Source organism: Hemiscyllium ocellatum, chromosome 31 (genome assembly GCF_020745735.1).
Source record: "Hemiscyllium ocellatum isolate sHemOce1 chromosome 31, sHemOce1.pat.X.cur, whole genome shotgun sequence".
Lineage (NCBI taxonomy): Eukaryota > Metazoa > Chordata > Chondrichthyes > Orectolobiformes > Hemiscylliidae > Hemiscyllium > Hemiscyllium ocellatum.
In genome coordinates, this window is record NC_083431.1 from 45,816,939 (window position 1) to 45,829,881 (window position 12,943).

The 12,943-nt window shown below is 45.5% G+C and overlaps 1 protein-coding gene across 1 annotated transcript; it reads right to left on the reverse strand.

Moving 5' to 3' along the window:
* Positions 1–1,301: 1,301 nt before the first annotated feature.
* On the reverse strand, positions 1,302–2,183 carry LOC132830393 (microtubule-associated protein RP/EB family member 1-like). Its single transcript, XM_060848052.1, has one exon. It carries the CDS (start codon positions 2,181–2,183, stop codon positions 1,302–1,304), a length of 882 nt encoding a protein of 293 aa, XP_060704035.1.
* Positions 2,184–12,943: the final 10,760 nt, after the last annotated feature.

The following is a 12,943-nucleotide window of genomic DNA, read 5'->3' on the forward strand; positions in this document are numbered from 1 at the left end:
GCTTCCTATTTGTAGTTTTGCTGCTGCATTTCTACATTGAAAAAGTGACTAAGCTTCTAAAAGTACTTTGGGATGTTCTGAAGTTGTGAAAGGCTTTTCTTTTTAAATACAAGTCTTTTTAAAAAAAAGTTTAATTGTTTTATTCATGCAGCATGTACTTCATTCATAATACTGAAGTTCTGTTGTCCCTGTGTCTTCTCCTCAGATTCTTTGTGATAAAATTTAATTCTGTGCAAATCATGTGTAGTACTCAGTGTCGGGGTAAGAACAGAACAATCTTTGTTCTTATAGCAGGATACGCTGAACATTTAATCTCCATTTGCCACTTGCTTTTTATCAGTACAACAAAGAAAATTTAAAGTGTGCAATAGGACCATCAGTCTCTACTCTGGGAATTATTCCTTCACAAGATACCAACTAGAACAGTGCAATACTCCCTCAGTAGTACAGATTACGTGCATAGATCATTTGAATGGAGCCCGAAACATTCTGACCTGGAGTTCAGAGCACTGAATGAACTACAGCTAACATCAACAAAACACAAACTCATTCGATAACTCATGGCCAAAGGCATTGCAGACGAAAATTTTAATCTTCCTTATCTAGCCACTATCAACCAAGCTGTGGAAATATCAGTGGCATTAACCTGTCTGCAGATATATAAAATTGGTTTTTCACTAAGGAGAGGGATTACCCCAATTACCCCATGGGCTAGAGCCATCAAACGAGAACCACATGCTTTAGTCCAACTGGCTTGACTGCCTTATAGGTCAGTGCAAAAGTCAACGATTAACACTGTCTCTGTCAGTGTGGCTGGGTTAAAGCTGGAACTCCCAATCAAACAGCATTTTGAGTGTACCTCCACCACCTCCAGGGAAACTAGAACAGACAAGTGAATAAGTGTCAGGGAAGGAATACAGACAAAAAAAACAGCTTTGTTAGAGAGAAGTGGAAATGATGGTAATCAATATTAGCCTGCTTATTGAGAAAGAAGGTACACTTTAATTTAGCTTACACAAGCATTTCTGCACACACAACTTCCGTTTAAAAACTTTGCAGCAAATGTAGGGGTTCCATTCTCTCTCGCCTTTTTGTTGAACAGGAGTGGAAATCATGGCAAATCAGTGGAAGCTTGTTTATTGCGAAAGGAGGTACACTTTAATTTAGCCTATACTAGTATTTTTGCGCGCGCACACACCTTTCTTTTCTGGTTTTAAAAAAAACTTTGCAAGTAGTGAGGGGTCGCCACTCTCTAACCACGGATTTGCAGTAAGTTGTGGAGGGGAATGAGCTCACCCTGTTTAATATTCCTCTGGCTCCTCGGGCTGCTCAATGGCGGCCTCCCGGGGGTTGACACCGTCCTCGATGGAGTAGAGCACCTTCTCCAGCTGCTGGACCAGCCCGCTGTCTTCCTGCTGCTTCTCCTGGCAGATCATCTCGATGCTTCTCAGCTTTCCGTAGTAAAAGTCCCGTTCTTTCTCCAGCTCCAGCAGGTCGCTCTTCAAGGCCCTCACCTGCTCGGCCAGATGAGCGTCGCCATTGCCCGCCATGTTGTTGTTGTTGTCCGCGGCGCTTTTGGCGGGAGATTGCGCCGACGCCGCCGTCACGCCACCGCCGCCGCCCGCCTTCGGGGCGGCCTTGGAGCGAAGCAGCGAGGTCCCCGACGATGACGACCGCACGGCTTTGTCCTTCTTGTCCGGGCCCGAGGCGGCGCTCAGAGTGCTCAGCGTCTTCTTGGGCTTGTTAAAGTGGAGGCCCGAGGCGCCGGCAGACGAGCCCGCCTCCTGGCCCTGGCGGGCGGCCACCGCCTCGTACGGCCGACCGTCGTAGTTGGCGTCGAAGAAGCGGCGGAACCACTGTAGGAACTCGAAGTTGTCCTGGAACTTGCCCTTCATCAGCTTGTCCACCGCGATGACCTTGTCCACCTGCATCTTCTTGAAGGCCGCCTGCAGCAGTTTGAAGTTCTGGATGTACTCGTGCTCGAGCCTGGCCATAAACTTGACTTTCTTCAGAGTGATGGAGCCGGGGAACAGCATGTCCATGAACTGGCAGTAGGCCACGCCCGAACACAGCTGCTCGATTTTGGTGTAGTTCAACTTGAGAGAGTTGTTGACCCAGGCCAACATGTCATGGCGGCTCAGGTTGTCGCTGGTCGAAGATGTGAAGTAAACGTTAACTGCCATTCGATTTCGGTTTGCTTTCCCGCACTTTGCTTTTAATTTCCCCTTTCCCCTCTTTTTGCTGTTTATTTTAAAGTATATGTCTCTGGTCCAGTTTAAACTGCAACTCACTCCTTACAGTGACCTAATGGGTTAGGTCACAATTAGTCTGGTTAAATATGTTGTAGAGATTACAAATAGGTGTTTTTTAAAAAACACCTATTTGTAAGCTATTTAAATCCCTTTTAAAAAAAACAGCCAATTTCATCCAGTGGAAATTGTGCATAATTGTCTTGAACATGGTCAGCCAATCCCAGTGGTGTCTCATGTCAACTACACTTGTGATGTTCAGGAGCAATTATCAAAACGTTGATTAATACCAAGGTTTTTATTTTGTTTTAATCATTCACAGGATGTAAGAGTTGCTGGCCAATTTATAGCCCATCCCTAATTTGTCCAGTTGAAGAGTCAATCACATTGGTTTGGAGTCACATGTAAATGAGACCAGGTAAGGGACACCAGATCTCTTTTGTGTTTGTCTCAGATTTTTAGCATCTGCTTTATTTTGCTTTTACTTAAAGAGGATTTACAGGTAACTCTCATAGCCACGATGATAGCTCCTTCCACATGACCCTGGTTTTCATGTTGAAAAGGCTTTGTCCCAGCTATTGTGACAATTGTACCATGCCCCTCTTGAGATCTGACAGCAGAACTTTGGAAGCAGACTCCAAACCATTGGAAAACCCATGAGTTTTCCCATGTTTTATAGCTGTCATTTCATACGTTGACCTGGACTCAAGAATCTCAGCACTGACAATTTTCTTTTTCAAAATCAAGCTACAGATGTTCCAGGACCCCTAGTGTGTAGCTTTTACAGTATTACTGTGCCTGACATCTAAAGTTGAGGTTACCCAAAACTGGTCCCCAGATGAAGGAGTGATTTTATGCTTTAAATCTCAGCTCATTGAGCATTTCTTGGATGGGGTGAAGATCAGGAAATGTATCATGGATGATTGCACAGGCGTCATTGAGCTTGCTTGTGTATTTTTTTTATTGAAGGGTTCTGCAACAGGCCAGACGCTATACCGAGTTTTCTTCTCTGCACTTTGCATAGACAAGGCTCATGGCAACAGGTGGGAAAGGTGAACACGGAGCCTAACATCCTTTAGATAAGCATTGTTCAGCAGGTGAAGTGCTAAACCATGCTCAGCCAATGAATGGAAATGACAGCCAAATTATAGAAACATCAAGAACAAATGTATTACCGCTGGCTTAAAATGATTGTTCCCAGCAGGATGTATCAAATGATAACATTCTGAGGGGTCAAAGTAACTGAAAATGTTCCATTATTTCAGATATCAAATGCTGTGACCAAAAGCTTATTTATCAAGGCAGGAATCTGGGAGATCACCGTGGTCCTTCTCAATGTCAGCTGAAAATATGTTGCTGGAAAAGCGCAGCAGGTCAGGTAGCATCCAAGGAGCAGGAGAATCGACGTTTCGGGCATGAGCCCTTCTTCAGGAATGAGGAGAGTGTGCCAAGCAGGCTAAGATAAAAGGTAGGGAGGAGGGACTTGGGGGAGGGGCGCTGGAAATGCGATAGGTGGAAGGAGGTTAAGGTGAGGGTGATAGGCCAGAATGGGGGTGGGGGCGGAGAGGTCAGGAAGAAGATTGCAGGTTAGGGAGGTGGTGCTAACTTCGAGGGTTGGGACTGAGACAAGGTGGGGGGAGGGGAAATTAGGAAACTGGAGAAATCTGAGTTCATCCCTTGTGGTTGGAGGGTTCCTAGGCGGAAGATGAGGCGCTCTTCCTCCAGCCGTCATGTTGCTATGGCCTGGCGTGGGGGCGGGATTAGGCGAGCGGATGGAGATTGGCGTGGGGGTGGGGTTAGGCGTGGTGACGGAGATCTGCGTGGGGACAGGGTTAGGCGAGGTGACGGAGATCTGCGTGGGGACGGGGTTAGGCGTGGTGACGGAAAATGGCGTGGGGATGGAAATCCCACCCCGCCCCCACGCCGAACCCAATCCGCCATGATCTCCATTCCCACCCCCACGTCTAACCCCGCCCCCACACACAGCTCCAGCCCCACAACAGGTCCTAGCTCCCAGCCCTACCGTGTTTTTACCATTTTTCAATCCTCCCACTTCTTCCAAACTAAAGGAGTAGCCATGAGCACCTGCATGGGCCCCAGCTATGCCTGCCTCTTCGTAGGATATGTGGAACAGTCCATCTTCCGCAGCTACACTGGCACCACCCTCCACCTTTTCCTCCGCTACATCGATGACTGTTTCGGCGCTGCCTCGTGCTCCCACGAGGAGGTTGAACAGTTCATCCACTTTACCAACACCTTCCACCCCGACCTCAAATTCACCTGGACCGTCTCAGACTCCTCCCTCCCCTTCCTAGACCTCTCCATTTCTATCTCGGGCGACCGAATCAACTCGGACATTTACTATAAACCAACCGACTTCCACAGCTACCTAGACTACATCTCCTCCCACCCTGCCCCCTGTAAAAACGCCATCCCATATTCCCAATTCCTTCGTCTCCGCCATATCTGCACCCAGGAGGACCAGTTCCAATACCGGACAACCCAGATGGCCTCCTCCTTCAAAGACCGCAATTTCCCCCCAGACATGATCGACGATGCTCTCCACCGCATCTCCTCCACTTCCCGCTCCTCCGCCCTTGAGCCCCGCCCCTCCAATCGCCACCAGGACAGAATCCCACTCGTCCTCATCTACCACCCTACCAACCTCCATATACATCACATCATCTGTCATCATTTCCGCCACCTCCAAATGGACCCCACCACCAGGGATATATTTCCCTCCCCTCCCCTATCAGCGTTCCAAAAAGACCATTCCCTCCGTGACTCCCTTGACAGGTCCACAGCCCCCACCAACTCAACCTCCACTCCCGGCACCTTCCCCTGCAACCGCAAGAAATGCAAACCTTGCGCCCACACCTCCCCCCTTACTTTCCTCCAAGGCCCCAAGAGATCCTTCCATATCCGCCACAAATTCACCTGCGCCTCCACACACATTATTTACTGCATCCGCTGCACCCGACGTGGCCTCCTCTATATTGGGGAAACAGGCCCCCTACTTGCGGAATGTTTCAGAGAACACCTCTGGGACACCCGGACCAGCCAACCCAACCACCCCGTGGCTCAACACTTCAAGTCCCCCACCCACTCCACCAAGGACATGCAGGTCCTTGGACTCCTCCATCGCCAGACCATAGCAACACGACAACTGGAGGAAGAGTGCCTCATCTTCCGCCTAGGAACTCTCCAGTTTCCTCATTTCCCCCCCCCCCCCCCCCGGTCTCAGTCCCAACCCTCGAACTCAGTACCACCTTCCTAACCTGCAATCTTCTTCCTGACCTCTCCGCCCCCACTCCCACTCTGGCCTATCACCCTCACATTAACCTCCTTCCACCTATCGCATTCCCAACGCCCCTCCTCCAAGCCCCTCCTCCCTACCTTTTATCTTAGCCTGCTTGGCACACTCTCCTCATTCCTGAAGAAGGGCTCATGCCCGAAACATCAATTCTCCTGCTCCTTGGATTGCTGCCTGACCTGCTGCGCTTTTCCAGCAACACGTTTTCAGCTCTGAACTCCAGCATCTGCAGTCCTCACTTTCTCCTTCTCAATGTCAGAATTAACAAAGAAATATGAGATCCAAGATGGCGGCGACTCAGCAAGTCTGAGTTTACAGTGCTCTTCCCAAAACCTGGGTAAAGTGAGTTACTCACCCCCACCACACTTACCAAACCACCCAAAAAAAATTTCTAACCTTAATTAGCTGCTTACTATTATATTTAAGCAGTTTAATATTAAGTGGATAATGAGTAAACCAAAGGGATCCCGCAGCTCTCAGAAAACAAAGACTCCTCCTCCGGCTGCAGCTGATGTAAAAACAGGCCTTGAAGAGATGATTGCCAGGCTGGAAACGACACTCGTCAATTTCGTTGTAGAATCCAGGCAGAGATGGAACTCATTCAAAGAAAAGCTACAAAAGCACAGCCAGGCTATTGAGGAACTGCAGGGCCGAGTGAAGGGGGCAGAGCTAAAGGCCACGACCTCCGAGGCTGCAGCACAAACAGCTACAGAACAGGTGCGAGCTCTGGAGCAGAGAGTCCGGGCCTTTGAAATCTACATGGATGACCTGGATAATAGAAATCGGAAAAAGAATATCCGTCTTCTGGGCCTCCCTGAACAAGAAGAGAAGGGACAGTTAGCAGTATTTCTGGAGCGATGGCTGCCCCAGCTTTTAAACCTGGGGGCTGAAACTGACCGGGTAAGGGTGGAGTGGGCCTACCGGGTCGCAGTACGCGGATCTGGCCCAAACCAGCGCCCACGCCCGGTCCTGTTCCGGCTGCAGAGTTATGGGGAGAGGCAGATACTCCTGGATGCCTCCAGAAATCTTGGAAAGGATCCTAAAGCTATGATTCATGAAGGATCCAAGATTAGGTTATTTCAGGACTTCTCCCCGGCTTTGGCACGAAGGAGGAAGGCGTTTGATGAGGTGAAGAAATGTCTAAGGAACTTAAATATTCAATACACCTTACGCTACCCAGCGACGTTATGCTTTAACCACGAAGGATCCGAGTATAATTTTAGATCACCAGAAGAGGCTAAGGAACTTTTAGACTCGTTTGAATAAATCATAAGAGACAATTTATGTTGGCTTGCCTCTTCCAAACTTTTGCTTCTGGGAGCAGGGTTGTCTTCCCTTGCTATTTTATGTTATTATACTTAACTGTAATTTGTTGGAGTTGTAATTTTATAGTTGTGTGTTTGTACGTGGCATTGATGCTATCAGATATACTCAGGTATGGGTGGGGAGGGGTGGGGGTGGGGCGCTCACTGTTAACTCTAGCTCGGTATTATATCTAAATCCTATTAAGGAGCGCCCGGGTCAAGGGTGGGACACTGTTTGGGAGAGGATATGGTGGACCTTTAGAAAGGAAGTAAGGCCCCCTGAGAACAAGGGGGAGGATCTCCATTCAAACATGTTTTTTTTGTTCTTATTGTTTGGAAATAGTTTCCTTTTTATTATACTGTTATGAGTGTATTAGAGAACATTTTCTCTTGTTTGAAGGATGTAAGTGACTCAACTATACACTCTGGATAATTGTGGATTAGATTAGTAGTTAACTGAGTTTCATTGTTTTTCTTCTTTAGTATCATTCCTTTGAATTTTGATGATTATATATTTAAGATCTATTTTTATATTAATGTTTGTGCTTGAAAGTTCTGTTTATTTTTGTAAATCTGTCAAAATATTAAATTTCTAATAAAAATATCTTTAAAAAAAAACAAAGAAATATGGCCTTAAAATAGGTAGTGAGAGAGACAAAGAAACCAACTGTTGAATACTTAATATTTAAGGGATAACCAGGTTAAGTAAAAGCGAAATACTACGGATGCTGGAAGCTTATAACAAACACAGAAAACACTGAAGAAACTCAGCAGGTCTGGCAGTGTCTGTGGAGAGAGAAACAAAGTTGACATTTTGAATCTTGTATGACTCTTCAGAGTGTTCTGAAGAAGTCATACCAGACTCAAAATTTCTCCAGGGAGAAAATGAGGACTGCAGGTGTTGGAGATCAGAGCCAAAAAGTGTGTTGCTGGTAAAGCGCAGTCGGTCAGGCAGCATCCAGTGAACAGGAGAGTTGATATTTCAAGCATAAGCTCTTCATCAGGATTGTATCAGAGATCGAGGGCGGGTAACAGACCAGCGTGGGATATCAAAGTAGACGGATGTGTTGGAGGCGGGAGAAGGGGTCCTTGGAGGGGGTGGGCTGGAGTCCTGATGGAAAAAGTAAGCACTGAGGTAGCGGAAGAAAACTTTGATATTGTGACACGCGTTGAATTTGTTGATCCGGGAGCACAGTGGGATGAAGGTGAGGCCTTTACTGAGGACTGATTATTCCTCCTCAATGAGGGGGAGGTCTGTGGGGATGATGAAAACACAGCAGGGTGGAAACTAGGACCTGGTGTGGAGTTGGAGTTGGGAGTGGGGGTGGAGACTGTCTTGGAGTGGGTGTGGTCATGGTAACGTGGGTGACGTCACCAACGGAAGTGACACACACCATGGGGGTCAGATGGGCAGAAGAGGTGCATTTGGTGGCATCTGCGGGGGCGGAAGTGACATTCCATGTCACGTTTACGATGTCTTCAACAGTGGCTGCATGTTCATCGGCAGTGTTCCGGTCATTAATGTCGGTGGAAGTAGTTGAGGCAGCGGCGACTATGGGGATGGAAGTGACGTGCTGGGTAGTATTTGCGGTGGTTTCGGCAGCAGTGGTTCTAGCGGCGGTCGCTGAGGCTGTTTTGCTGGCGATCGCAGAGGTGTTATAGTTGGTGCTGGCTTTCATCTGTGGAGCACCAGGGGTGGAAGTGACATCATTGTTTGCTGGGATGGTGGTGGCTGTAATGGACACGTGGTTAATGGCATCTGAGCAGTTCTGGAGGCTGGGAGAAGGTTCTGGAATGATCGAGGAATCCCAAGTTTGCAGGTATGTACGTGAAAGTTTGGTGTAATTACGTTCCTTGATGTCCGACATGCTGGAGAAAAAGCATTTGTTGAGTGTGTGGATTCTTCTCAAGATGAAGAATAGCATAGACTCTTTGTAGGTCTGGGAGAGTGTGGCCCTGAGCTGGGGCAGGGCTGACTGCAGGGAGAGGAGGTGGTGGCATATAGCTGCAAGCTTGGAGCAGAGGATCCAGAGAGTGATCTGTTTCTGGAGGCTTTGGATTTGCCATTGGTAGTGGTTTCCTGGGTCAGGTCCAAATTATGATGGTCTGGAGTCCAAACAGGATAAGTCGGTTGTGTAGGCAGGTGCTGAGGAAGGAGATGTGGCTGTAGTAGTAGAGCTGCTTTAGGACGTGGCTGAAGAGCTTCAGGGCAGAGGAGATGAACTGGGGGTGAAGTGAGAGAGAGACTCACTGAATCCTTATCGAGGGAGGAGGAGAACTTTTTCAAGGTGTGCATCCTTGGAAGAGGCTTTGCAGTAAGGTTATAATCAACTGGGAGAAAGTGTGGACTGCAGATGCTGGAGATTAAAGTTTAAAAAGTGTGGTGCTGGGAAAGCACAGCTGGTCAGGCAGCACCGAAGGAGCAGGAGAGTTGATGTGTCGAGCATAAGCTCTTCATCAGGAAAATTTCTCCAGCCAGGTTTAAAGTTCACCTCGTTGCGATTTCTGATTCCCACCATTGTGTGGCTAAAGGTTTTGAACGGATATCAGGCTCTACCAAAGAGGTGGGAATATTAGAGGAGGAGGAGTCCTCCTGGACCTACATCTAGCCCTTGTTAAGAAAACAACGTTGCTACTGACCCTGAAAAGGATTGTATCAAAAAATTTCAATCAAGGATAGTGAGGGATGAGGAAATTACAGAAACGGAACAAATTTCCTGTTGAGTGTTCGAAATAGCGGAAGATTTAAGCATTACACTTGTTCTCATGTCTGGCTGTGCAGCAGTTTCCAATGGCAGACCGAACAGTGACAGGCGTGCTGGTGTGAACTAGCAAGCTGTCTTCACAAAACTGGCCTGGAAGCTCAGTCTGTTTGTAGCCTGATTCTAAGTAAGCACAATGTTTTAAACAAAAATATTCAGATCCTACAAATACCCTTATAATAAAATACAGGGGACTGATTAAGGCTGTGCTCATTGCATAATAACTGGATATAATAACTGATTAGTTAACTTTCTCATTGGGAAGTCCTGTCTACCCTGAGAGTCCAAATGAACTGGGTGATAATAGATGACATGTTCTGGCTGCTGACCGATCATTTCCCCTAAGGTTCATTAGAGGTGTCTGTGCTACGTTGACTTTGTTGAATTTTAATATTCTGAATTAACATTTTGCAATTACAGAATTTTTCTCAAGCTTTTTCAGTATTTTTGCAAACTCCAATTTCTGATGCAACAGAGAACGTTTGATGTTATAAAATACCTTGGTTTCCACCTTTCACCCAGGCGATTGAAGAATGGAGAAGCAAGTCTAAGGAGAAGCAGAGATTCTGGTTGTCTTCTGACAGAATCTGCCAGTCTGCAACCCTCCTTAACAAGAGAACTGTATTCACAAACCCCAAGAGAGGATTGGAGATCTGTGCATAAGGTATGGTGATTTAAATATTTTTCAGGATATAGAAACAGGAGTAGACCATTCAACCTATTGGCCTAGCTCCATCTTTCAGTTAGTTCTTAGCAGATGTATAAGTTCACACCCACGTGCCTGCCTTTATCCCACACCCAAGCTCCAATTAATCCAAAATCCATTGCCTTTTGGGGAGACAATTTCAGCTTTCTACTCACCTTTAAATGAAAAAATACTTCCTAATTATCCCCCACCAGTGGAAATAGTTTATCTGCATTTCCCCTGTATTCTCCCCTAAATTCTGTTAGCATTTTCAACACTCCATTCAATCACTAATCAATTTTACATGTTACTATTCGAAGGGAATAGAAGCAACCTTTATGCAATTTGTCTTTCTAATTTAATCTAGTAGCGCCAGCTACAAACTTGTATTCTGGCCAGATGAGGATGTATTTTTCATGTGCTTAAATTAATGCATATTACAGCTTTTTTTTTTGCAATTTAATAATCCTGTGAAGGGATTTAGGCATCATTAGCAAGGTCAGCATTTGTTGCCTGTCCCTATTCTCACTTGAACTGAGAAGTTTGCTAGGCTAATTCAGAGGATACACACTGCTCTGACTCTAAAACACATGTAAGAATATCAGATTTTCGTCCCCTGAACAGCATTAATGAATCAGGAGGGTCTCTATAACAATCAATGATAATTTTATAGTGAGCATTACTGAGACTGGCTTTCAATCCTAGATTTTATTGGATAATGAGGGGTGACCTTATAGAGGTCTATAAAATCATGAGGGGCATGGATAGGATAAATAGACAAAGCCTTTTCCTTGGGGTGAGGAAGTCTAGAACTAGAGGGCATAGGTTTAGGGTGAGAGAGGAAAGATATAAAAGGGACCTAAGGGGCAACTTTTTCACATAGAGGGTGGTACGTGTATGGAATAAGTTGCCAGAGGAAGTGGTGGAGGCTGGTGCAATTGCTGCATTTAAAAGGCATCTGGCTGGGTATATGAACAGGAAGGGTTTGGTGCAATATGGGCCAAATGCTGGCAAAGGGACGAGATTAGGTTAGGATATCTGGTCGGCATGGATGAGTTGGACCGAAGGGTCTGTTTCTGTGCTGTACATTTCTATGACTCTATAACACGTCACCAGATGCCTTGGCAGGATGTCCCCACAACATTAGCCTCGAGATTTCTTGTCCAAGTATGATACCATCCTCCTCACATTGCTTAGATGCTGCTTAACCTGCCTTGGCAACCTTTCCACCCTTGTTCTTATTTATTTCCAAAATCTGGAAAGACGACTCATAACACTTTATATTTTGATAGAATCTTCCCACACAGTAAAGGTCCTTTGATCAGTGAAAAAGGGTATTGGTAACCAAACAGTCAGCAACACACCCTTCACATGAGAAGCAATTCCCACTATCACAAGTGAAAACAAAAATCACTTTTACAACCAAATCAGAGGAGTAGCCTTTCACTCATTCCTAATGTGAGGAATGAGTGAAAGGCTCCTCCTCGTTCCTCTACTAACTAAATGGCAGAGAGATTCCAGTACTTTAACTACAGTGAAAGATAATACCCCTACCACACTGAGGCATGGGTGATAGTTTCAGTGTTGCATTGCCCATGTCTTTGGATAGACAGGTACATGTGAATTAAATACAAATTTAGCAAGTTTTGTCAATTGGCAAATAGCATTGTTCCTAAGGCAGGGCTGACCAAATCATGACAGATTATTATGGCTTTAAGCAACCTCTTTTCCACCAGCTCAGTTGAGCAGGTTAAAATCCTGATACTTAGCACCAGTATGAAAAACTTGGGCAGTTTTAACTGTCCAACCTTCCAATTTATGCTGGCCAAAGTTAGTAATGTCTCCAAGAATAAGGTAATTAGGTGGTTGATGGAAAGAGAAATAAAGGGAGAATTAAATAAAACATCTGCAAATTAGTGTCATGTGAACACTAGAAATGACAAACCGTGGTTTATATGTGAATGTTGTTTTAGTTCAACCAGGCTGCATTCAAGCAAGTGAGTTTAATCAATGAATGATGTCTCAATCTCAGTTGAGACTGACAGGTTTTGAAGAGAAATTCAACTATTCATTCACTGAAAGCAGGGCACATGACAAAATTTCACCTTTTTTTAAATTGACTGAAACAAATACAAAAAGAACACTAAAAACTATTTAATTTGTCAAACAAGACATAAAGTTACAAACAGAATTTGCCTCTACTTTTAGAGAGAATTGAAAATTCCAACAGGAGAACCTAGGTCACATAACCACTTTCATTTTCCCTAAAGTTAAAGATACAGTCACAAACAACTGTCTTATAAACCAAGAGACATTGTCCTGAATCATAATCTTCTAAACCTTCTAGTTGTAAAACTATAATGAATGGCAATAGCCAATACAGAGAAACCTCAATTATTCGGCATTCCGATATCCAAATATCGGATTATCCGGCAAGATCGCAAGGGCCTGATGGCTAAACTATGTTATCCAACATTCGATTATCCGGAATTCGACTAAGTGAGCAAGATACTCCCCGCCTGTTTCCTTTTTGATAATTGAGGTTCCTCTGTATATCAAAGGACAATAATTTTAAAAATAGCCAGGAGAATTCCGACATCTAAGTTCTTAGAGCATGCTTTGGTCCCCCA